The following is a 21,332-nucleotide window of genomic DNA, read 5'->3' as shown; positions in this document are numbered from 1 at the left end:
ATGGGAGAGCGTCCGAAGGGCGACACATCTTTCTCAACCAAGCACCACTCAATCCTAGAAGACGTCCTCGGAAGGTTACTACAATTTCTTCTACTACAACCACTACCACCACCACCACCACCATTACTATTAATTAAATTAAGATTAGTGTGAGCTTTCTACTTCATTGTCTAAAACACGAATTTATCGAATTGCAGTCACTCCTCAGCAAAAGAATCACTAGTTTACAGTTATGGGAGGAGTTTTAATGGATTTGCAGCTAAATTATCTGACGAAGAAGTTGCAAAATTTTCAGGTGAGATGATAATATATTTGTGTAGTATTGAGTAATGGGGAGACGCATATTGTTTAACATTTTGAACTTGGGTTACAGACATGGAAGGAGTAGTTTCAGTGCTTCCTAACACCATATTGAAGCTTCACACTACAAGATCATGGGACTTCATGGGTTTTACACAAAGCTATTTGGGCGGGTCTCAGGAAGGAGACGTCGTCGTCGGTTTGCTTGACACAGGTGATCTTATAAATATCATTTGGACTGCAATTATTAGAGAAATTGATCCAAGAACAATAAAGAAAAAAAATAAAGCAAGATGCAATCACACACAAAACAGAGAGAGAGAGAGAGAGATCTTTACGTGGTTCCCTCAAGATTGAGGTACGACCATGGATCATACTAATTTCACTATGAAGAGAAAATTTGCAGTTACAGATTACACCCTTTCATAGAAAAATAGGAATATGTAAACCCCCCCCCCCCCCCCCCCCCCACAACAAAAAAAAAAAAAAAAAAAAAAAGAAAACCCAACGAGGAATTACATAATGCTAGTGAAATTACGAAAATACCCTTGGAAAAATTCTTTCAAGGGGGGGGGGGGGGGTTGGAGCTCCCGAAACATAACGAAGATATTATCTTCAAAGGAACAACCTTATGCTTGTGTTATTTTTATAGGAATCTGGCCGGAGTCTGCGAGCTTCAACGATGAAGGATTCGGTCCTCCTCCCGCAAAATGGAAGGGAATATGTCAGACTTCGGATAATTTCACATGCAACAAGTGCTCCATCTATCTTTCTCTCTCTCTCTCTCTCTCTCGGAATTTTTAATTGTTGTTTGATAATTTCGATTTTTTTATTTGTTAGACTAATGAAATTCTTGAATTCAAAGCAAGATCATTGGTGCCCGATTCTACAATAGTGAGAACTTCTACGGAGACACCGATTTCAAATCTCCTAGGGACTCTGAGGGACATGGAACCCATACTTCTTCAACCGCAGCCGGCAGAGTTGTCAACGGAGCGAGCTACTATGGTCTAGCTGAAGGTGTTGCAAGAGGTGGAGTTCCAAATGCGAGAATTGCTATGTACAAAGTGTGCTGGTCGTATGGGTGCGCTCTTGCGGATATCTTGGCTGCCTTTGATGATGCGATAGCGGATGGTGTTGACATCATATCAGTTTCTCTTGGGTCTGTTTGGCCACTCCAATACTTTGAAGACCCTATAGCAATTGGAGCTTTCCATGCCATGAGAAAAGGAATATTAACGTCTAATTCGGCTGGAAATTCCGGGCCATTGCCAACGACCATCTCAAACTACTCACCTTGGTCTCTAACGGTGGCTGCGAGTACCATCGACAGGAAATTTGTGTCACAAGTCGTGCTTGGCAACGGGCAATCGTTCGTCGTAAGTTCTTTTCTAAGCTTCTTTTATTTCATACGATCTTTTAACATTTGATCTGCCCTGATACCATTCTTTGATAACATGAAGGGAAATTCAATTAACAACTTTGAGCTCAATGGAACCTCATTCCCCTTGATATGGGGAGGTGACGCTGCAAATGTGTCGGCGAATTCAAATTCTTTAATTGCTAGTTATTGTCTCCCCAATAGTTTGAATTCGCTCAAAACAGAGGGAAAGATTGTCTACTGTGAAACCCTTTGGGATGGTTCAACGGTTATGGAAGCAAAGGGATTAGGTGTCATAATGAGTGGTTTTCTCGATGACTTTGCTTTCTCTTTCCCCTTACCCGCAACGCTGATCAGCAATGAAGATGGTTTAAAAACAATAGAATACATCAAATCTACCAAGTAAAGATTTATCACTAATCCTATTACCTCCACCATTGTTACTCATTCCCGGAGAATAATATTTACGTATAAATATTTTCAGGAATCCCTTCGGAACTATTTTGGTCGGTGAAACTTGGAAGGACATCGTGGCTCCTAGCGTGGTATCCTTCTCATCTAGAGGACCCAACTACTTCACTCCTGAGGTTCTTAAGGTAATTAAACTGTAATTCAAACTAAATTTGATTCTTTTTCATTGTTTATTCATTGACGATGTTTAGAAAAATGCCTTAACGTATTGAAATTTTGGACGAAAAATAAACAAACAGCCCGATCTCACTGCCCCCGGAGTGGACATTCTTGCTGCCTGGTCTCCTGTTGCACCCCCTTCAGTCTACTATGCTGACACACGGAGTGTCAACTATAACATAATCTCTGGCACGTCAATGTCTTGCCCTCATGCGAGCGGTGCAGCGGCATATGTCAAGGCTGCCCACCCAACCTGGTCGGCTGCCGCCATCAAATCTGCCCTCATGACTACGGGTAATACAACATAGATTTAAGCTGACACAATCGAATTCCGACTAACTCTACTGTTTCTTCATCTACAGCTTCAATTATGGACTCAAGGAAGCACGAAGACAAAGAATTCGCGTATGGGTCTGGTCACATCAACCCAGTGAAGGCTGTGGACCCTGGACTAGTCTTCGACGCAAATGAGGCAGACTACGTGAAATTCCTCTGCAAACAAGGCTACAACACCTCCACACTAAGACTCGTCACGGGTGACTCAAGTGTTTGTAACGACACTACACCCGGAAATGCTTGGGATCTTAACTACCCGTCGTTTTCGTTAGCCATAGCAGATGGTGCACAGATCATGGGCACATTCACTAGGACTGTCACCAATGTGGGTTCACCCAATTCAACCTACTACTCTTCGGTGTACATGCCAGGCTCTATCATTGTCAAGGTGGTTCCATCTGTTCTTTCCTTTACAGCTGTTGGAGAGAAGAAATCATTCATAGTGAAGGTATATGGACCGAAGATCACTCAACAACCTATCATGTCGGGTTCCATTGTGTGGAAGGATGGTACCACCCATTATGTGAGATCCCCTCTTTTGGTTTTCAATGCTCTCCCTTCCACAGTACCTTTTCCCCACACTTTCTCTGTCCCGACGAAGAAACCGAGTTTCCAAGGTCCCTCCATGTACCACAAGAATGGGATCCTCAAAGGAAACTAAGTTCAAGCAATGAAGCTGAGATTATGTTCCGCCGCGTTTGTACTTAGTGACTAATTGGTAGAGTACGGAATTGGAATAATTTCGAAGTCTCCTAACGATGTTTGAAATGTACCATGTTCTCTTCTTTTTCATGTACTCTTTTCATTACTTAAATGTGTAGATAAGCATCTTTATTGTTGCTATCAACACAGAGAATATCATTTTATTCCAATTTTACGTACAGGTTGCTCTAAAACGTTCAACACCATTAAACATCCAACAAAAATAATTCCATCAAAAAATATTTCGAAAAGGCAATTATAAGTTTTTTGTTCTATTAAAAATTAAAGAAGTTGAGTCATGATAATCTGACTACCCCACGTGGCACACTTGATTGATTCTCCTAACGTGATAAGTTTGGGAACCATAGGTCGGCATGCCTTGGGATTCACATTTTTACGGGGAAGTGCATTTTTGTATCTTGAGGCATACCTATCTAGGGTTCCCGAACTTGTCATGTTAGGAGAGTTGACTGAGTGTGCCACGTGGGGTAGTCAGATTATCACGATTCTTGTTTATAATATATGGTATTGTGAGGTTGAAAGGGAGAATTTATAACCAAGTTGAAATAAATTAGGTCAACATAGAGTTTTCTAATTTTAAGGGAGAAAATGTAAATACACTAAAATAAATGGGTGATTTATACATAACCCTCCACGTTTTCATGATTATTTGATACCCCTCTCTGTTTCAAATCTGCTGACATGCTTCTTGACTCAAGTCTTTTCTAATACAATAATGAAAAACTGACCTAAATACCCTCCCTTCAACCTTTAACAAAAACATATTATTTTTCTTCACAAACTCTCTCTCTGTTCGATTTTAGGGTTCTTCAACGTCTCTGATTAAACAAATGGAGCATAATCCCTCGATGGATCTCACAGTGCCGGAACATATCCTCCAACCTTTACTCACCTCTGCAAATTCCTCCACCTTGGACGAAACCCTAGAAATCCTTCTAGAAACTTCTAGAACTGTACATGGCCGCGCAGACCTAGCTTCCCAGAACATCCTCCCTATAGTTCTCCAACTCATAAAATCTCTCTCTAACCCTTTAACACGTCCCCTTCTCTTTTCCTCTCTGAAGCTCCTCAGAAACCTTTGTGCAGGAGAAATCTTGAATCAGAACTTGTTTATCACAAAAAATGGAGTCGAAGTCGTCTCTTTTGCTTTTAATTCTGTGGGTTTTAATTCAAATTCGGATTCTGGGATCGTTCGAATTGGGTTACAGCTTCTAGGGAATGTTGCTTTGGCTGGAGAAGAGCACAAGACTGCTGTTTGGGGTCATTTTTTTCCAATTGGGTTTACGGAGATTGCGAAAGTTGGGAGATTGGAGATTTGTGACACTCTCTGTATGGTTTTGTATACTTGTTGTAGCGGAAATGACGAACGAGTAGGGGAGCTTTGTGGGCTTGGAGGGTTGAAAATTGTATCTGAAATTATCAGGACTTCTTCAACAGGTAATTGGGTTTAGTTTTTCTTTTTCGAAAATTGTGTTTTGGTTTCTCTGTTTCTCTTTCTTCTTGATTTGAATTACATGTTTGTGATTTTGTCTAAGATATTATAAATTCTAAATCATAATTGATTCATCATAAACCCTAAACCCAGTATTGTTGTTTGTTTTTTCATCCAAAAATAAATTTTGGAATTTTCATGTTTATTAAACATGAAATTCCCAAACTTTGTTTTGGCAATTGTTTCTGTTTCCTGTTTACACTTTTGTGATTTTGTCGAACAGATATTATAAAATCTAAATCATTATTGATTAATTCTAAACCCTAAACCTAAGTTATTATTGGTTCTTTTTTTCATCCCAAAACAAAATTTGGATTTTTCATAATAAGCATGAAAACCCCCAAGCTTTGGTTTGGCGATTGTTTCTGTTTCCTGTCGATTTGAATCTCTTGTTTGTGTTCATGTAGAACAAATAATATAAATTCCAAATCATTATTGATTCATCCTAAATGCTAAGTTATTAATGAAAGTTACTTATAAAAAAAAAAAAAAAAAGTTATTAATGAAAGTTGTTATTGATTCACTTTTTTCATCCAAAACAAATTTTTGTGTTTTTCATATTTAATGAGTTTTTTGCCCCACTTACTAGTTGGGTTTGAAGAAGATTGGTTGAAGTGGCTTCTTTCAAGAATTTGCTTCAAAGAGTCCCACTTTCTGCCATTGTTTTCTGAATTAAGTTCAGCTGGTCTTGTGGATGACATTTCCGAATTTAGAGGTGAAGACAACTTTTTCGCAACGGAGCAAGCATTTCTGTTGAGTATCCTTGCGGAGAGCTTGAACCAAAATCTCAATGAAATTACTGTTTCCAATGATTTTGCGCTCTGTATTCTTGGAATTGTCAAGAGAGCTCTTGGGGTTGTTGATTTGTTCTCGAGAGGCAAGACTAGTCTTCCAACGGGTTCTCCTGCAATTGATGTTTTGGGATACTCGATCACCATTTTGAGAGATATTTGTGCACAAGGTACGGGAAGCTCTAAGACTGAAGACTCAACCAATGTTGTTGATTCGTTAGTATTGTCAGGACTTCTAGACCTTCTATTAGATATGCTTCGTGGTCTCGAGCCCCCGGAAATAATTAGGAAATCCATCTCACGAGGTGAGAATCAAGTCACTTCTGATTCTTTGAACGTTTGCCCATACAAAGGTTATCGGAGAGACATTGTTGCTGTTATTGGCAATTGTTTGTACCGAAGAAAGCACATACAAGATGAGATTAGAAAAAAAAATGGGATTCTTCTTCTAATGCAACAATGTGTTACCGAGGAAGAAAACCCGTTCTTGAGAGAATGGGGGATATGGTCTGTGAGGAATTTGTTGGAGGGAAACGAAGAAAATCAACGCCAAGTTACGGAACTGGAGGTTCAAGGGTCTGTTGATGTGCCTGAAATTGCTGGGCTTGGGTTGCGAGTTGAGGTGGACCAGAAGACCCGGCGTGCAAAGCTTGTTAACGTCTCATGAAGTAGGGTCCCTTGAACTTAGAATTCTTGTTAAAATGCTTCTTTTGTCAAATGTGAGTTATGTACGTAATGTTTCTTTTCTTTGTTTCTTCTCAGATGCCATCAATGAGACTGTTTGATGGGACTGGGCTGAGAGCTGAACTGTGAAGCATGATTTTACTGGTCACAATTTGATGGCCTTATTGCCAGGAGATTCCTTCCCAGTCCAAGAACGACGAGGAACCGTAGAAACTAGCCAAACTTCTAGACAAGGTTCAGGGATGGTTTTTTCTTGTGTTTTATGTACTACTGATGAGCTCACATTGTTGCAAGAGGTGGTTGAAGTGAAACTATGTAAAGAGGGAACTGCCATGCCTGGACATTGTGTATATTTATTTTTGAATACTGTCTCCTACATTGATTGTGAAGAGAAATACTGGTTCTCTAGACAACGGTTCCTTCTTCCATTTTCCCGTCTTTAAAATGAGGGGAAATGACTGTTTTGCACTTTGGGATGCAATTCTTTCTTCTTTTTTTTACTTTTGTAATAGCTTTTATAAAATGAATATTGTGTGGATATATGATAAGGATTCTCTTACCAGACACCTAAATCAAGAAAATGTTATTTAATATGATTTGAGCAATTTCAAAGACCAATAACAATGATCACTTAAATTCAAGTTGAGAAAAGCATTTAAGTATGAGCAAATGGCAAAGACCAATTAAAATATGGTTTGTAGGCCAGAGAGAGAGAGAGAACCAAAATAGCTAGATTTCCAAAATCATCATTTTGCTAAAAGAGGGCCATGTATTAGTTGTAACCAATGAATTTGTGAATGCCATCAAGCCAGTTTTTGGCATTCAATAAAAATACAACACTATAAAAACAATCATCCCCCACAGTTCACAAGAGTTTATGAACATGGTTAGGGTATTCCTTTTGGCTTAGGGTTGAACTTAGAGTCCGTCCCTGCAACAATATTACGACACGATTTCATCCTAAATCACACCTGCACAAAACAAAAGATGCAATCAATAAATTTTAGATGATATTTATAAAAACCAAAGCTACCCAAAACCACAAAAAGTCAAAACCAAAGTGAACTCCATAACAAAAGTTGAAACATCTAATTAACATAGAAAGTTAATGTGACTAAATTTAAGTTTTCATAGAAGCGAAGTTAGCAAAAACAGTTCAAAAGTAGTATTATATTTATCTCAAGTCATTTGCTACCTATAATCTGGGACGCACATTCGTAAAAAAAGAAATTCCTATGTCTGAGATGGTTTGAACATATTTATATCTCAATTGACTATTTCTCGATTTGCCTCCTATTGGAGCTACTCCTCCTTCCATTCATCCATCTCTATTAAACTCGATCTATCAACATGTTGTTTCTTGATAACCCAAAATTCAAGTCTATTATGGGCATATGCTTTTTTGCAATTAGCTCAAAGATTCATCTGAGTTAAACTTACACTGGAGAGAAGGTTAGGACCCCTATAGCTAAATTAGATGTTTCTATTTATTTCAAATATAGTTCATGGTTTAATTCCAGCTTACTTAATGCTGCAACCTGGGCGAGCTGGTCCGAATTCAACCCAATCGATGGGCGAGCTTGGGTTAAGTTATATAGAAAATGAGTTGAGCCTAAATTGGATGATCTCAACCAGACCTCAATTCGGTTGAGGGTTTCGGCAACCCTAACCCGAAGCTGCATACCAATATATAACTATTTTTATATTAGTCATATATTTTTCTTTATTTTTTAGTTAGTTCTTCCTATAACTAAGGGGTAAAAAAAAACTTTTTTTTTAAACTTTTCTTTCAATTTGAGTCCATTGCAGTATATGTTCATATAAAGTAGGCATAGATTCCTTGAAGATGAAGAGTAATTTATTTAATGGTATTGACATTAAGGACTGAGGAGTAAAGGGAAGCACCATCCTAAAACTCCCAGAATCACCTAACTCAGTCTAATCCGCCCAGGTTGCAGCAGCCCTACTTAATGTATAGTTTTCATTGGGGATATCCAACTCAAGAATTTTAGCACAAATATAAGAACATATTTTGTTTTTGTGCTTACCAAGTGGATATTTGTAGAGTAAAGCAATAGGCTTATCAAAGACTAAACAAGAAGAAGCCGAGGAGGATTGGAGTGAAGAACTTACCCATCTCACTTCACTTGGCCATCAAGCAAAAGCTACGTCCGAACGGAAGATATACTTGACACCCTTTGTAACATTCCGGGCTTCATGTAGCATACATTTATCCCCATGGATGTGAAGCAGAGCCATCCCTTCAATGGGAGCCACCTACTTATGGAAACCACAATGGTTAGAAGAACGATCATTCCACAAATGCAGCTTAGAAACAAATCAACAAATGAAAACATTGGGAGCCAAAATTTGTCCTATATGGGTTAAAAGTTTCAAATTGGGCTGATTTTTTGTGAGGATGATCTCTATGGTGAGGAGAAACAACCTACCTCAGCAACAACACCTCGTCTAGAATCATAGAAGACGGTCTCTCCTCCAACAAGAGATTCCACAGAAGAGTCCTGTTTTCCACTCACATCATTATTTGCTTTGGGTTTCAACCCACCACTTAAATATATTAACAATGTATAATGCGTCCGGTGCCCACCTCCAAGATCAACACTTTCATCAATATGCCGTCCAAAGCGCTGACCCACTTTGTACCTTAAAAGCCAACAAGTGTTTACATTCACAAGGAATTGAAATTTCGAAGGCCAATACAATGTGACTGACAAACTGAACATTAAGTTCAATATAAGATTTTTGATTCAAAACACATTTAGCAAAATTTGACTAACAAATTTGCTAAACCTATTAACAATTTGTGGAGTTCTTAGCAAATGAGATAACAATGGAGTACCGATCCAATCTACGCATATTAATATCCACAGAAGAACAGGAATCATTCTACCTGTAGAATCTAATATTTGGATTCAACCCAACAGCAATTTTCCCTCGAATTTTAATATCAGCGAATAATTTGTTAAGCCCAGACTCCCATATAGCTTCCGCAAGATTTGGATCATTCACTGAAATGCGATCATTATCCCTAAAAGCTTCCCCTTTTGTTGGACCAAGACTTCCTTGATGAACAAAACCGATGGATTCTGCCGCTTTAATAAACGCCTTCGACTCAGCAGATGAGAAGAACTTCTGCACCTGAAAACTTGAAACAAGTAATCGCTATGAGAATCAAAATTCCCATTTCAGTTCTGAATTAGGGTTTCTTTTGGGGGGATAAAAACATGTGTGAATTTGATTGTTCTTGGATTTTATTAAATGCCCATTTCAATTCCTGGCCGATAAACGTGTTTGTGATTACTAAGAACATTCTAACAAGAATCACAATGTTACGTACCTACTTAAGATTGGATCACAAAAATAATAAAAAAGAAGAAAAAAATTGAGATTGATCTCGTTCGAGGGAGATCGGACCTCCTAGGCCACCAATTCGAGATGGTGAATCTCCAAAATCCAATAGGATCTTAATAATAATTTCTCTGCATATTTTCATTAATCTCATAATGAATTTAAATACAAAGAAACACTATCTTAACTACCCACTTATCCAAACTACCCACTCTCCTATTCATTCAAGTAACTATCCCATAACCATAACTACATAACTCCTACACAATTCATAACTACCCTTACCCATTACCTAAGACTCTTTAACTAATTGAAACTCTAAAACAATTAAAATAAAATACATCAAGATGCATCAAATCTTGATACAAGATAATAATTTCTAGGCACATAACACAAAATTCTTATATCGGTTCTGAATTAGGGTTTTTTTGGGGGGAATAAAAACATGTCCGAATTTGATTGTTCTTGGATCTTATTAAATGGCCATTTCAATTCCTGACCTATAAATTTTTTTGTGATTACTAAGAACATTCAAACAAGAATCTAAATTCCCATATCAGTTCTGAATTAGGGTTTTTTTTTTTTTTTTTTGGGGGGGGGGGGGGGGGGGGGGATAAAAACATGACCGAATTTCATTGTTCTTGGATTTTATTAAATGCCCATTTCAATTCCTGGACTATAAAGTTGTTTTCGATAATTTATTTGCTAAATAAAAATAAGTTACAGAGACATCTTTGCAAGATTTTGCTTGAGCAACCAATCAGAGAAATCGAGCTTAAATGAATCAAATTAAAGTAAAGGAGATCGTACCGTGAAGAGATGGGTGTTTTTTAGATGAGTAATCTGGAGATTCCTTTTAGGTTTGATCGCTGGCCATTTCGCCTTCTTTCCTTCTCCTCTTTCCGCCATTATTTTGTTCTTTTGTTCTCCGTTAAGCCGTCTTTGTTCTCTGGTTTTATGAAAGATTATATTCACACCCCAACTATTACTTATTACATCCCAATTAAAATTAAAGAAGAGATATTTCCCCAAAAAGAAATAACTCTATTTTGATTTTGAGAGGTGTCCTTACAAATATGAGCACCCTAGAGTTTTTTGGAGTGTCAATAAAATTTACATTGTTCATTTTTATTTTCAAAACATGTTTTTAGCAAGTTTGCCACTTTATAATTAGTGAACTCGTTTATAAATTACCTGCAAGATTGTAAATAATTTATGATCAGTGAGTTCGTTAATAAATTACCAGCGAGATCATAGGTAATGGTAAAGTCAAATGCCCATGGTATTTTTAACAACTAGTTTGCTAGGATTTTATCTATGTAGAAAATATGTTTTGAAAATAAAAATGAGCAGTGTACCAAACTCAAAATTTCGTCATATTTAGCGTACGAAACAGGGATTCACCCAATAAAGAAGTTGAATGGTTCTCTCTTTTGCTAAATTTATATGTTTAGGGTTTAAGATTTTGTACGAGCCTAATCATAAATGTAAGAGAACAAATGAAATTGTTTGAGCGAGTTTTATGATAAGATTATACTTTGAGCCAAACCTTTGTGATTTGATGAGTGTGTTTTAATTTAATTGGGGTGTGATCAATTATTTAAGAAATTAGAGTGTAATAAGTAAAAGTTGGGGTGCCAATAGCAGCTCTCATCTATTAGAGATGCGTGTTGGGGATTGTAATTCTGGAGGGGCAATCAACAACTCTTCACAGGAGTTGCGAGTCCAAATGGAATTTTTTATTTTTAACACCTCAGCATCTGTTGTTAGGGCGTGTTTGCGCACAAACACTCAAACACATTGGAGAAGAAAGCTTCTTAAACATATTTTTGATCTTATATGACCTTAAAATAAGAATAATGATTTTCCAATGCCCCCCTCTGACATACGCCCCATCATAGAGCCGTAGATCATTTGCCTCATAATATGCAGAACCATAAATTTTTTCTTGTGTATCCCGAGGTAAATGATCTACCGTTTTGTGATGGGGTGTAAGGGGGCAAATGTCAGAGGGGGGTGCCATATCATAACGTCTCTAAAAATAATGGTAGTAGCCAAATATTATTGGTAATTGCACTTTGAAGGCAACAATAATATAACAATGAAAAATAATTAAAATGGTGAAATAAAGTTACAGTATTCATCAAAAACCTTTGGAGGATAAGAATTTTAAATATAAAAATATATTAAATATTTATTCTTAATAAATAATAATATTAATCAAAATTATTTGATTGTAGTTAGTTGAAGTTTAATAATAACATCATACGGCTCAATTATTTGTCGCTCCTGCTTGAAGTTTTGGTCAGTTGGTTTGCTTTATTTGAATTATGGTTTGTGATTCACTATTTTATGAACAAAACCATTTCGTTCGGGTAGGAAGCGAGAATTTGTTTCTCAGTTCAGTTCAGTTCACTGGTTCGCTTTAATTTGATTCACCCTTATGTATAATTCAAATACATAAGCAAGTTACAAATACAATTATAATGCTAAAAAAAAAATAAGTTATACATGAATGAAACAAATATAATGATCTAAATTACATATATAATCGAATTTTGCAAATCACATTTCACTTCACTCAAAGATTTTGTCGGGTTTGTCGAATCCAACGAAAAAAATTGTGAACCACAATGATTGGGTTCACAAATTTTTTGCAACATTGTTCACTCTAATCCATGACCCAGAATAATTCATACCAATTCATAGTTCGGTACAAGAAGAGCGAATTCAGTGACTAGTTGCACCATACAAGTTTTCACTAGACAAAAGGTCATCTTCGACACACCCCATGAACGAGTAATTCAATCCATACGGCCTGTTAAAAATCCCATGTTCAAAGTTTGGAACGAAAATTAAACAATTGTCATTGATCAAGAAGAAATCTAAAAGGAACCGAGTTTCTATAAGTAAACAAAAGGGACTTACATCCAAAATCCCACGACGAATTACAACAAAGTAAATTACAATTGCCAACCAGTTCTTGACGGATAAATCCTCAACTCAATATCAATTCGAACAAAAAAAAATGGAAAGAAATTCCATGTGACTATGGATCTGCAAGACCAACATCAATTACTAACCTCAAAAACAAAACATTCGGTAGATTGGTAGCCATGGGCATCAAAACGATCAATAGATCAGATAGTAAGATTTTCTTGAATGGCAGTAAAAGAAAAAGTCCCCACTATGTTTCCTCCCACGTCGGGAAAAGATTGGCATCCGGGAAGAGGATTCACCTTGCCCTTTTGGTCCACTTCGACAGGGTACTTCAAGAGATGGCCCTTCATTTCCGTTACATCTTCTGAGGCAAACTGTCTCCAATTCAACTCCCCCATGGACCTAACCTGTCTTACACATTCAACACTCTCTGGTCGTGTAAAACATTCTTCAAGAGCTCCCGTGTGCTCTGCCCACAGTGACATTCTATAACCATAGATCTACACAAGCACGAAAAGCAGACCCACGTAAAGTCAGGTGTTTATTCTTAGTTGCTATCGATAAAAAAGACACAAATATATTATCTGAAACAATGTTTTTAGAGATGTGTGAGGCTTACGCCTTGAGGTGCTCCTTGGGATGTGGCTTTATTAAAAATGCCATGAAGCATAAGGTTGAAACTAAAAAACACCTAAGTTTACGCCTCAGACCAAAAGGCTCGCAAAAAGCAACACCTCACTGTAAGGCTCACGTCTCAGGTTAGTTTTTTATATTTTAAATAATATATTTTTTTCATCTCTTCTCATTCTTTACTTCTTTGTTTAACAAATTAAGCAAGATTTTACAAATTTCTTCTTTACTTCCATTTCTTTGTTGTTGTTAGCATGCAACATAATTGGAATACATAAAACTAAATTCAAATATAAAACACATTTATAAATGCAAAGAAACTCATTGAGTTGATTTGACTTATAAATACTTTTTTTCTTTTAGTATTTAGTATTATTATTATATACAGGAAGTTATTGAAAAAAATATATTTAGTTATATTTTTCCAATGAATATAAAGTAGTTATTTTTTGTTGTTGAATACATAATAATAAAATTCGATATTATTATTTATTGTGTGGATTAAAACTTGGAATTTGATTATAGATTTGAAATTTGGAATATGTAGTGGCTATCTAATTTTTTAATTATTTATATATTACATTACTTATTTAAAAATATCATGCGTGTGAGGATAACGTGTCGAGGCACTAGCCAACCTAGTGCCTTGTCTCACACCTTAACGTCTGTAAACATTGATTTCAATAGTATTAAAATGCATTTTTTTCAAATTCCATACATCACAGATAACACAAGCAATTTTGATGTACATGTTGCCATCTGATAAAAGCTTACCTGTCCACGTGGACGAGAGCGTTTGTCTGCCCATGTTTGCTGAGGCTGGTATGCACCCATTGCAATCTCAGTGTCTCTAGTACCTTCCATGGAACGCTGATTGATGTTTGCAGAGCCCAATATCACGTACTCATCATCCACTATCATGCCTTTCGAATGAACATAGATCATGAAGCGTCGACTCTTCTGTGTGAGTGCCTACAGTACCAAATAATATTTTTAATACATGAGAGAATTTTGGAAATTTATATATTTCTTAATTTGTGATATGGGTTGGCTAACTTGAGGGATAAAAGAGAGTTACTTGAGGAGTGTTTGATGCAGTAGGACTTGCACCATTCAAAGTTTCGTTTCCGTCTGGAGCCTCACGATTGCCAAGGCAGAAGAAGTTCAAATAGTCTTCAGGCACGTATGTCTTCTCAAGCCCAACATCTACCAAAGCCTTGTAAATTGTCTCGTACATCATTTGCATTGTTTGATTCTGCAGAAACCAACAATAACTCTCAATAAAATAAATCAAAAGAAAGAATACATACGAATTAATTGTAAATCTGACGCTCTATTTAACATGATTCTTTGCTCAGAGAATATAAATATTTTCATGCATTTTGCAGAAATTAAGTTACGCTGAAGCATATAGAAGCGTTTTGAAACAAACATACTTTTCTGAAACAATATGGGTCTCAAAATTAGTTATGGGCTTACCTGCCAAAAAAGAATCCTTTGCATAGCCGTACTTGTTGGAACACCCTCGGGCCACATTGGGATAACTATATATACAGAAAATCTCTGATTTGTTCTGATTTTCTCAGCAATTTTAAGAGCAATTTCCATGGGTATTAAATTGTTTGCACCTACATAATAAAACGCTTATAAATCTGCTTTCAAAGGAATCTAAACAATTTATCATTAGAAGTTTGCAAAATGCAAGAAATTTGATCATGCCGTAATGCTCTATTGGAGATTAGTAAGCAAAGAAACTGCTACATATATGCCAAATTTTCATAGATATTACCAACTTTTACTTATTACACCCCAAGTCCTTAACTTATTTATCACCGAATCCCAATTAAAGATTAAAACACACTCTTCAAACATTACAAAGGTTTGGTTCAAATTATACTCTCAACATTTCAACACTCGTTCAAACAATTTCAGTAGTTGTTTACAATTATGATTAGGCTCATATAAAGTTCTAAACCCCAAAAAATAGTAAGCTAGCAAAAACAAAGATAGAGTTTCTATTGGCACCCCAACTTTTAATTATTCTCAACCATTCACTTATTTTCTTTATTTTCAATTGGGGTGTAATAAATAAAAGTTTGGGTGCCAATAGCAGCTCTATATAATTATTAGATGTGGTTGCTTCCCTATGCATGTATAACTACCAAGAACTAAATATCACCTCTATTTCAGATTAGAACAGGTGAAGTCCCCGTAAAGAAGATGAAAAGCATATCCCTTGCAGAAGTTCCCAATACAAATATTCCAGGCCATGGATGAGAATAGGTGTGTAATTAACTAGGAATTAAAGGTTATTTTTCCTTGATAAATAACGAAAAAAGTCATTAATGGTGTTCATAGAAAGAAAAAGCAGCTATTAGAAATGTAGCATCAGAGAAATACTATTTAGAACTTTGAATTTATTGGTTATTTTTTGTCGCTTGTGATAAGAAGGGCGGATATCCCAAGCCATGCATCATATCCATCAGGCCCACCATCAATAATATACACTCACATGTTAAAAAAATGTAAACCATTTAACATAAGTAGCTTTTGGCTTAGACCCATAGCTCAGTTGGTTTGACACATTGCAAAGAAACTTTGAGGTCATGGGTTCAAGTCCAGCTTACCCATCCAAAAATAAAAAACATGCAAAAAATTTTATATGGCACATTTTGGACAACCACTTGAGAAATGCTACATGCAGAAATCACCAATATGGAAGAGGACATCCCTGCATTGTTCCTCGGTGAAGGTGTAAGCTAATAGAAAAAATTACTTTTATCAACACGGGTTTCATGCAGTCTCATCGGGATTTAAATTACTTAACAATGGGTTAACAACTTCTTCTTTTTAAGAGTTATAAATAGACTAAATCGTAAGTTGCTTTTATTTTTTCATAAAGAGCTTCCCCAGGAATATTCTTGACTAATAGCAGCAATGGAATCAGAACAAAAGTAATGAAATGCTTCGAACAATGAAAGATTAGGCTAGCGATCATCAGGAATATTTAATGAACAATCAAAGACAAAAACAGACTTATCTCCACATAAAGGGTGGTTAAAGAACGCACCTAAATCCTTGTATGATGACCAATTATATGATGACCCAAGAAAGTAAATGAAATGTTGGGCAGATCGAATAGCCTTTACATATGCTGTATGTATGCTCATATCAATTAGTACATTCTTCCCACAGACCAAGTTCTGTAGCATAAAAATAGTCAGTAATATCTTCCGCAAAAGAAAAGAATTAAAATAGAGAAATTGAACAAAGGGGTAAGCAGATTTCTAATTTCTCACTGACCTTGCTTGTAGCATCTTTTGGATCCTTTGGAAATTCTTTCACAGAATTTGAATCAATTGAACGAAAAATCTGCAATTGTTTGGGAAATCACAAAAAAGAAAAGAGAATTTCTCAGAACTTAACACACACAAAAAATGAATATAAAGCAATTAAGTGATATGCTATTTACCTGGACATGCCATGCTTCCGGATCATTCTCACTTAGGCAAGGAGCTTCAAGCATCCCAACGATGTCGGGAATCCTTTCTATTATGAGCAAAGCATCATCATTTGACTTTTTCAATTTTTTGATCCCATGACGTTTTGAAGCCTTTAACCACCGGTCCTGAAAGTTGGTGAGAATGTCGTATGCTGCCGGACCATCAATTTTACAGTGCAAATCATGCCACGGTTCCCTTGGACAACCGACAGTCGGTCCCTGTTTAGGTAAACATGGAAGAGAAGATTCTCAATGCCATAACATCACAATATGATGTGGAACTTTATAGTTAACTAGCACAAGTTAATTCAAGTGGGCAAATTTTTTTTTTTTGAAAAAGTATAATATATTGAAAAGGAGGGAAAACAGATTACAAGAAGGCCGAGAAAGCCTCGCAAAGAGCTACAAAAAGAAAAGCAAAAGCATCAATAATTACAAAAAGAATTCCATCTAAAGACAAAATCATCAAAAGTAATCCCCTTGAACTCTATTTTCAATAATTAGTGTTATTGGTAACATAAATGTGCAAAATAATTTGGAGAAGGTGCTAGCTTGCTAAGTTGGTTAATGTCTATGAGTGTTGATACCATGACCTGGGTTCAAAACCCGCCTTTACCTACTAAGTACCAACTACTAACTCACTTGCTTATAAGAAAAAGTAAAAATTTTTTTTCTCTATCAATGAAAGAATACAATAATATATAATATATTGCTATTTAAAATGATTTTCCGTCCAAAAAAAAAAGTGAGTTGCAAAGATGGTGCTTCGGAGGTGGAACTTGAGAAGATAAGACTTAAGTAAAGAAACATAGATTATGTACAACGGTGTTAAATAAGGGAAAGAATATAATTAGAATAGAACAGAAATTGAAGAACAAGAAATCAAGAATTGAAAGATCACCGTAAAAGTAGGGTTATGATAGTCATCTTTATGGAGTGTCTTTAATGTCTTAAATAAGGAATGTTTTGGATTATCATAGCGCCCATCACATAAATCAAGTCCCCCAACAAAAGCTATGATTTTCCTTCTATTGCTGCCAGCATCAGCATCAACGACTACAGTTTTCTGATGATGAGTATAGATAGATCCAACTTCCTGAAAACAAAAATTGAGAAGGACAAGTCCAACGTAAATTTCACATAGAGTATAGTAAAACTGGTAAAGAAAAATAGAAAAAACATCAGAGCCAGAAAATAAAAAATTACAGGCGAGCATCCGGCTACATAAAAACAGGAAATTGAGTGTTATTTCATGATAGGAGTGAAAAACATTAACCCAAAAAAATAGAATAAAAAAAATATAAATCCCTTCCCAAATCATGACAAGATGGAAAAGAAAAATTATAGGCACTTAAACAACATATGAGATAGGACAAATTCAGAGAAGCTTCAACTATGTTTCTGTCAACATGGTAGAGATATTCAAGATTCTCACTCCTGCAAAATATGATGAATGATTGGGAGATATTATCTAGGGTCCAATAATAGAGTAGCCCAAATCCTGTACAAAAACAACTGGAAAGCTTCTCAGAAAAAATGGCAATGATCCATTGTGACCAAAGAATGTAACTATAAAGCCTATCCGGTGATACTGCCATCATATGCAAATAACATACACTGGGGTCTCTGCTCTATAATATGAACAGTTTCTTCATTTAAAACTAGAAAAATAGATACAAACTCAAAGACAATCCCTGATTTAAACCAATTATAATAACTAGGAAATGATCATTTGTTACTGAGTCACTTAAATGTGAGCCTATTTGAATACCAAATAGAGTTTCCAACATTATTAAGGCCCGATATGATGACACCCATAAAAATAAGCTAATGTGATTAAAAAAAATTACAAATATTGTATAGTTATGCAAAATTTAAAGAAAAATGTATACAAACCAAAATTACATAGCGCTGATTACAAAAAACAAATAAATAAAAAGATTCGATGATCATCATAATTTGCAACATAGTTAACGGGAAATGAGTTTGCCAAAAGCATAGGCATTTCTTGGAAATCATTCATATCTAACCTGCTGTTTGGCCCAGCTATGTCGTTTTCCAGCAGATCTAGGACAAAGTAACACTTGCACCGAAGAGTTCTTGAAAAAACGGCGAGTCTCCTCATCATGGGTCTGCATGAGTCCATCCTACATTTATTATAAAAGTTAGATGAGAAAAGTAGTAAAAGACATACAATAAAACTCTCCTATTTCAACTTTAAATAAGCTAATAATTTGATTCAGAAATCTATTTTGACAAACATAGGAATTTATGAGGATTCTCTTTGGATCTTTGGCTGGTCATCTCAACCTCCCCTTGAATATATTTTACTTATCAAAAGAAATTAAAAAAAAGAAAAAAAGAGAAAAATGCACGGAACTTTTAAGGATACTAAGGTAACCAAAAACAATCATGCTCACAAACATTGGTCTGACCCACTTATCTAAACATCGAATTAAAATGATACGGAGTTCTGCCCAATACCAACTTAAGTTGGAAGAGCATATTTGTGAAATAAATTCTTACAAAACAAAAAATTTATTGAAATGTGAATACTCATTAATCATTATGAGAAATATATGGTCATAAATCAAGAAAAATATCATGCATTCCATTTGTGTCTCCATGTAAGGAAATAAATACAACAGAATCGTTTAATCCAAACATGGTTAGCCTTACCGTTTTAATACCCAAGACGCTCCTTGAAGTAGGATCATCCCATACAAGAAGTAGCACTCGAACACCTTCCTGTGACTTGGACTTGAGAAGGTCCCCTAGGGTAGAATCCAACGCACAATCAGCACCTCGAATCAATCTTACTTGGTGGTAAACAGACCACCCAGTAATGTAAATTAAACGACGTGCCTGACTAATTGCATCACATATGTCATGCCAACACTTCCCATGCTCATAGTGCATTCCACGATCAAGCTTCAGACCCGGAAGGCAACCATCAGGAACATCGGCATCTTGATAAAGCGTAACTTTGCCACCTTTCCTAAGAGGAAAATACGTCCCTGGAACCCCAACATAATTGGGACCTGACCCCACTCCATTATGATAAAGAGTCAGTTTATCAATTGGTGTGTATTGAATCGAAATCTTTAATTCAGCTCCGGCCTTACAAGGCTTCCCACTAGAATTGAGGATTGGGAACGATCCCTTAACTTCTGTTCCTGCGTGGATCTGCTCTACTGGGATAACCACAACTCCTATAAGCTGGGAACCCACAACATCGTTGTCCTTAACAACAAAATTCACTTCCGACGCATAATGTGCAACATGCACATTAAAATGTTGTTTCCAAACAGGGTTTTCGCTATTACCAATCACGAAAGTCCTGCCAACTACAGCATTAGAAACTGAAATTGAGACATATGGATCGCTTGTTATCTTACGAGATGTGTTCCCTTCTGGTTTGTTTGATACACTCCCTGGTAATCTCTTAGCAAACATGTCTGTTAATGTCGAATGGAACATGTCCATGTTAGGGAGGTTTTTGGCCTCGTAGACCCAAATATCTAAATTCCCATGTAATAGCAAAACCTTCAAAGACCCTTTAGAGGGATGAATCGGCACTACTTGAAGACACTGACTATGCTGTGAACCCTCAGATGGGAACGGCGATCCATACGTGGATTGAGTCTTCATATCAGGATAAAAATTATACCTCTCACTAAGGCTAGACGAAGTCGAAATTGACGACACTGATGGAGATTCGTGATCAGAAGGATAACTATCGGATAACCGTAAACTACCTATTCCATCGTTCAAAGGAGGATAAACAGAAGGGTAAGGCGGGGATGACCCATCGACATAATTAAGTGACGACCCAAATTGTTGCAAATTCGGCTGAGCACAAGTTTGAACAAATTGGGGATTTGGGTTCGGATAAAGATAGGGAATTTGAGAGGAAGAGAGCGACGAAGGCGCGGGGTGAGGAGGCAGGGGCGATTGATATTGAGAATCAAACGGTCCAGAATGATTCTGGTATATTGGGGAAGGTGATTGTTGATATGGGTATGTGAAAGAATTGGATGGAGAAGGGGATGGTGGGTATAAATTTGAGTTTTGAGGAAGAATTGGTGGAGAAGGAGATGGTGGGTATAAATTTGAATTTTGAGGAAGAATTGGTGGAGAATATCGATATGGATCTTCGTAAGAATAAGAAGAACTATGATTCTCCATTAAAACAAGGAGATTTTTCTCACACTTTAATGATTGTTCGTTTCAAAGATAACTTACAAACTAGAAGAAATCCAAGTGGCGGTCTTTGTTTTTGTTTTTAATGTCTACTTGTTTATAATTTTGGGCGGAGATTCTTAATTGGTGGATTGAATTTGAGTTGAATTAGGTTCTGAAGTTTGTTGGTTTTGTAAAAATAATCAGAAAAAAGCAATTTGAAGAATCGATTATAGAAGAGGTCAAACCTGGCCTGCAGAGCTTGAAAAAAAAAAACAAGTAAAGAGAGGGAAATAGTAAGATTACCGTTGACGAAGTCTACAACATAGAGAGAGAGAGAGAGAGAGAGAGAGAAAGAGAGAGAACGCGTTC

The 21,332-nt window shown here is 36.4% G+C and overlaps 4 protein-coding genes across 7 annotated transcripts; 2 read left to right on the top strand and 2 right to left on the bottom strand.

Moving 5' to 3' along the window:
* On the top strand, positions 1-3,429 carry LOC147393588 (cucumisin-like). Its single transcript, XM_086455129.1, has 9 exons — positions 1-74; positions 198-295; positions 374-514; positions 953-1,055; positions 1,166-1,679; positions 1,764-2,083; positions 2,166-2,277; positions 2,392-2,605; positions 2,674-3,429. The coding sequence occupies exons 1-9, from the start codon at positions 1-3 to the stop codon at positions 3,306-3,308; spliced, it is 2,211 nt and encodes a 736-aa protein (XP_086311255.1). The 3' UTR covers positions 3,309-3,429.
* A 712-nt stretch (positions 3,430-4,141) lies between these two features.
* Positions 4,142-6,653, top strand: MEE50 (ARM repeat superfamily protein). 4 transcript variants are annotated; one of them, XM_086455868.1, is made up of 3 exons: positions 4,142-4,807; positions 5,452-6,321; positions 6,416-6,653. In XM_086455868.1, the coding sequence occupies exons 1-2, from the start codon at positions 4,201-4,203 to the stop codon at positions 6,318-6,320; spliced, it is 1,476 nt and encodes a 491-aa protein (XP_086311994.1). In that variant the 5' UTR covers positions 4,142-4,200; the 3' UTR covers position 6,321; positions 6,416-6,653. The 4 variants fall into 4 exon arrangements, with proteins under 4 accessions (XP_086311994.1, XP_086311996.1, XP_086311998.1 ...); XM_086455870.1 differs by having other exon boundaries at positions 5,452-6,348; XM_086455872.1 differs by having other exon boundaries at positions 6,509-6,644.
* Positions 6,654-7,086: 433 nt separating this feature from the next.
* LOC147393586 (2-oxoglutarate (2OG) and Fe(II)-dependent oxygenase superfamily protein) lies at positions 7,087-10,674 on the bottom strand. The gene is made up of 5 exons (XM_086455873.1): positions 10,517-10,674; positions 9,249-9,496; positions 8,788-9,001; positions 8,471-8,614; positions 7,087-7,308 (listed from the first exon to the last, which is right to left on the bottom strand). The coding sequence occupies exons 1-4, from the start codon at positions 10,613-10,615 to the stop codon at positions 8,492-8,494; spliced, it is 684 nt and encodes a 227-aa protein (XP_086311999.1). The 5' UTR covers positions 10,616-10,674; the 3' UTR covers positions 7,087-7,308; positions 8,471-8,491.
* A 1,918-nt stretch (positions 10,675-12,592) lies between these two features.
* Positions 12,593-21,332, bottom strand: LOC147393585 (phospholipase D gamma 1-like). The gene is made up of 10 exons (XM_086455226.1): positions 19,458-21,332; positions 18,809-18,925; positions 17,680-17,874; positions 16,749-16,997; positions 16,580-16,648; positions 16,347-16,479; positions 14,756-14,904; positions 14,355-14,531; positions 14,051-14,248; positions 12,593-13,146 (listed from the first exon to the last, which is right to left on the bottom strand). Exons 1-10 carry the CDS (start codon positions 20,964-20,966, stop codon positions 12,847-12,849), a joined length of 3,096 nt encoding a protein of 1,031 aa, XP_086311352.1. The 5' UTR covers positions 20,967-21,332; the 3' UTR covers positions 12,593-12,846.

The sequence above is a fragment of the Akebia trifoliata genome, chromosome 10, assembly GCF_017979445.1.
Source record: "Akebia trifoliata isolate Shusen 1 chromosome 10, ASM1797944v1, whole genome shotgun sequence".
NCBI classification, from domain to species: domain Eukaryota; kingdom Viridiplantae; phylum Streptophyta; class Magnoliopsida; order Ranunculales; family Lardizabalaceae; genus Akebia; species Akebia trifoliata.
The sequence above is the reverse complement of the archived record's forward strand: the minus strand, read 5'-3'. Positions and strand labels throughout refer to the sequence as shown.

Coding starts and splice junctions, on each gene's coding strand:
- LOC147393588 (XM_086455129.1), top strand. CDS start 1: ATGGGAGAGCGTCCGAAGGGCGACACATCTTTCTCAACCAAGCACCAC. Junction 515..952: donor CGTCGGTTTGCTTGACACAG/GTGATCTTATAA, acceptor TTATTTTTATAG/GAATCTGGCCGGAGTCTGCG. Junction 2,084..2,165: donor GAATACATCAAATCTACCAA/GTAAAGATTTAT, acceptor AAATATTTTCAG/GAATCCCTTCGGAACTATTT.
- MEE50 (XM_086455868.1), top strand. CDS start 4,201: ATGGAGCATAATCCCTCGATGGATCTCACAGTGCCGGAACATATCCTC. Junction 4,808..5,451: donor TATCAGGACTTCTTCAACAG/GTAATTGGGTTT, acceptor CCCACTTACTAG/TTGGGTTTGAAGAAGATTGG.
- LOC147393586 (XM_086455873.1), bottom strand. CDS start 10,615: ATGGCGGAAAGAGGAGAAGGAAAGAAGGCGAAATGGCCAGCGATCAAA. Junction 9,497..10,516: donor AAAACACCCATCTCTTCACG/GTACGATCTCCT, acceptor TCAAGTTTTCAG/GTGCAGAAGTTCTTCTCATC. Junction 8,615..8,787: donor GACGAGGTGTTGTTGCTGAG/GTAGGTTGTTTC, acceptor TTCCATAAGTAG/GTGGCTCCCATTGAAGGGAT.
- LOC147393585 (XM_086455226.1), bottom strand. CDS start 20,966: ATGGAGAATCATAGTTCTTCTTATTCTTACGAAGATCCATATCGATAT. Junction 16,998..17,679: donor ATCATAACCCTACTTTTACG/GTGATCTTTCAA, acceptor TTACCTAAACAG/GGACCGACTGTCGGTTGTCC. Junction 14,249..14,354: donor CTGCATCAAACACTCCTCAA/GTAACTCTCTTT, acceptor TTGGTACTGTAG/GCACTCACACAGAAGAGTCG.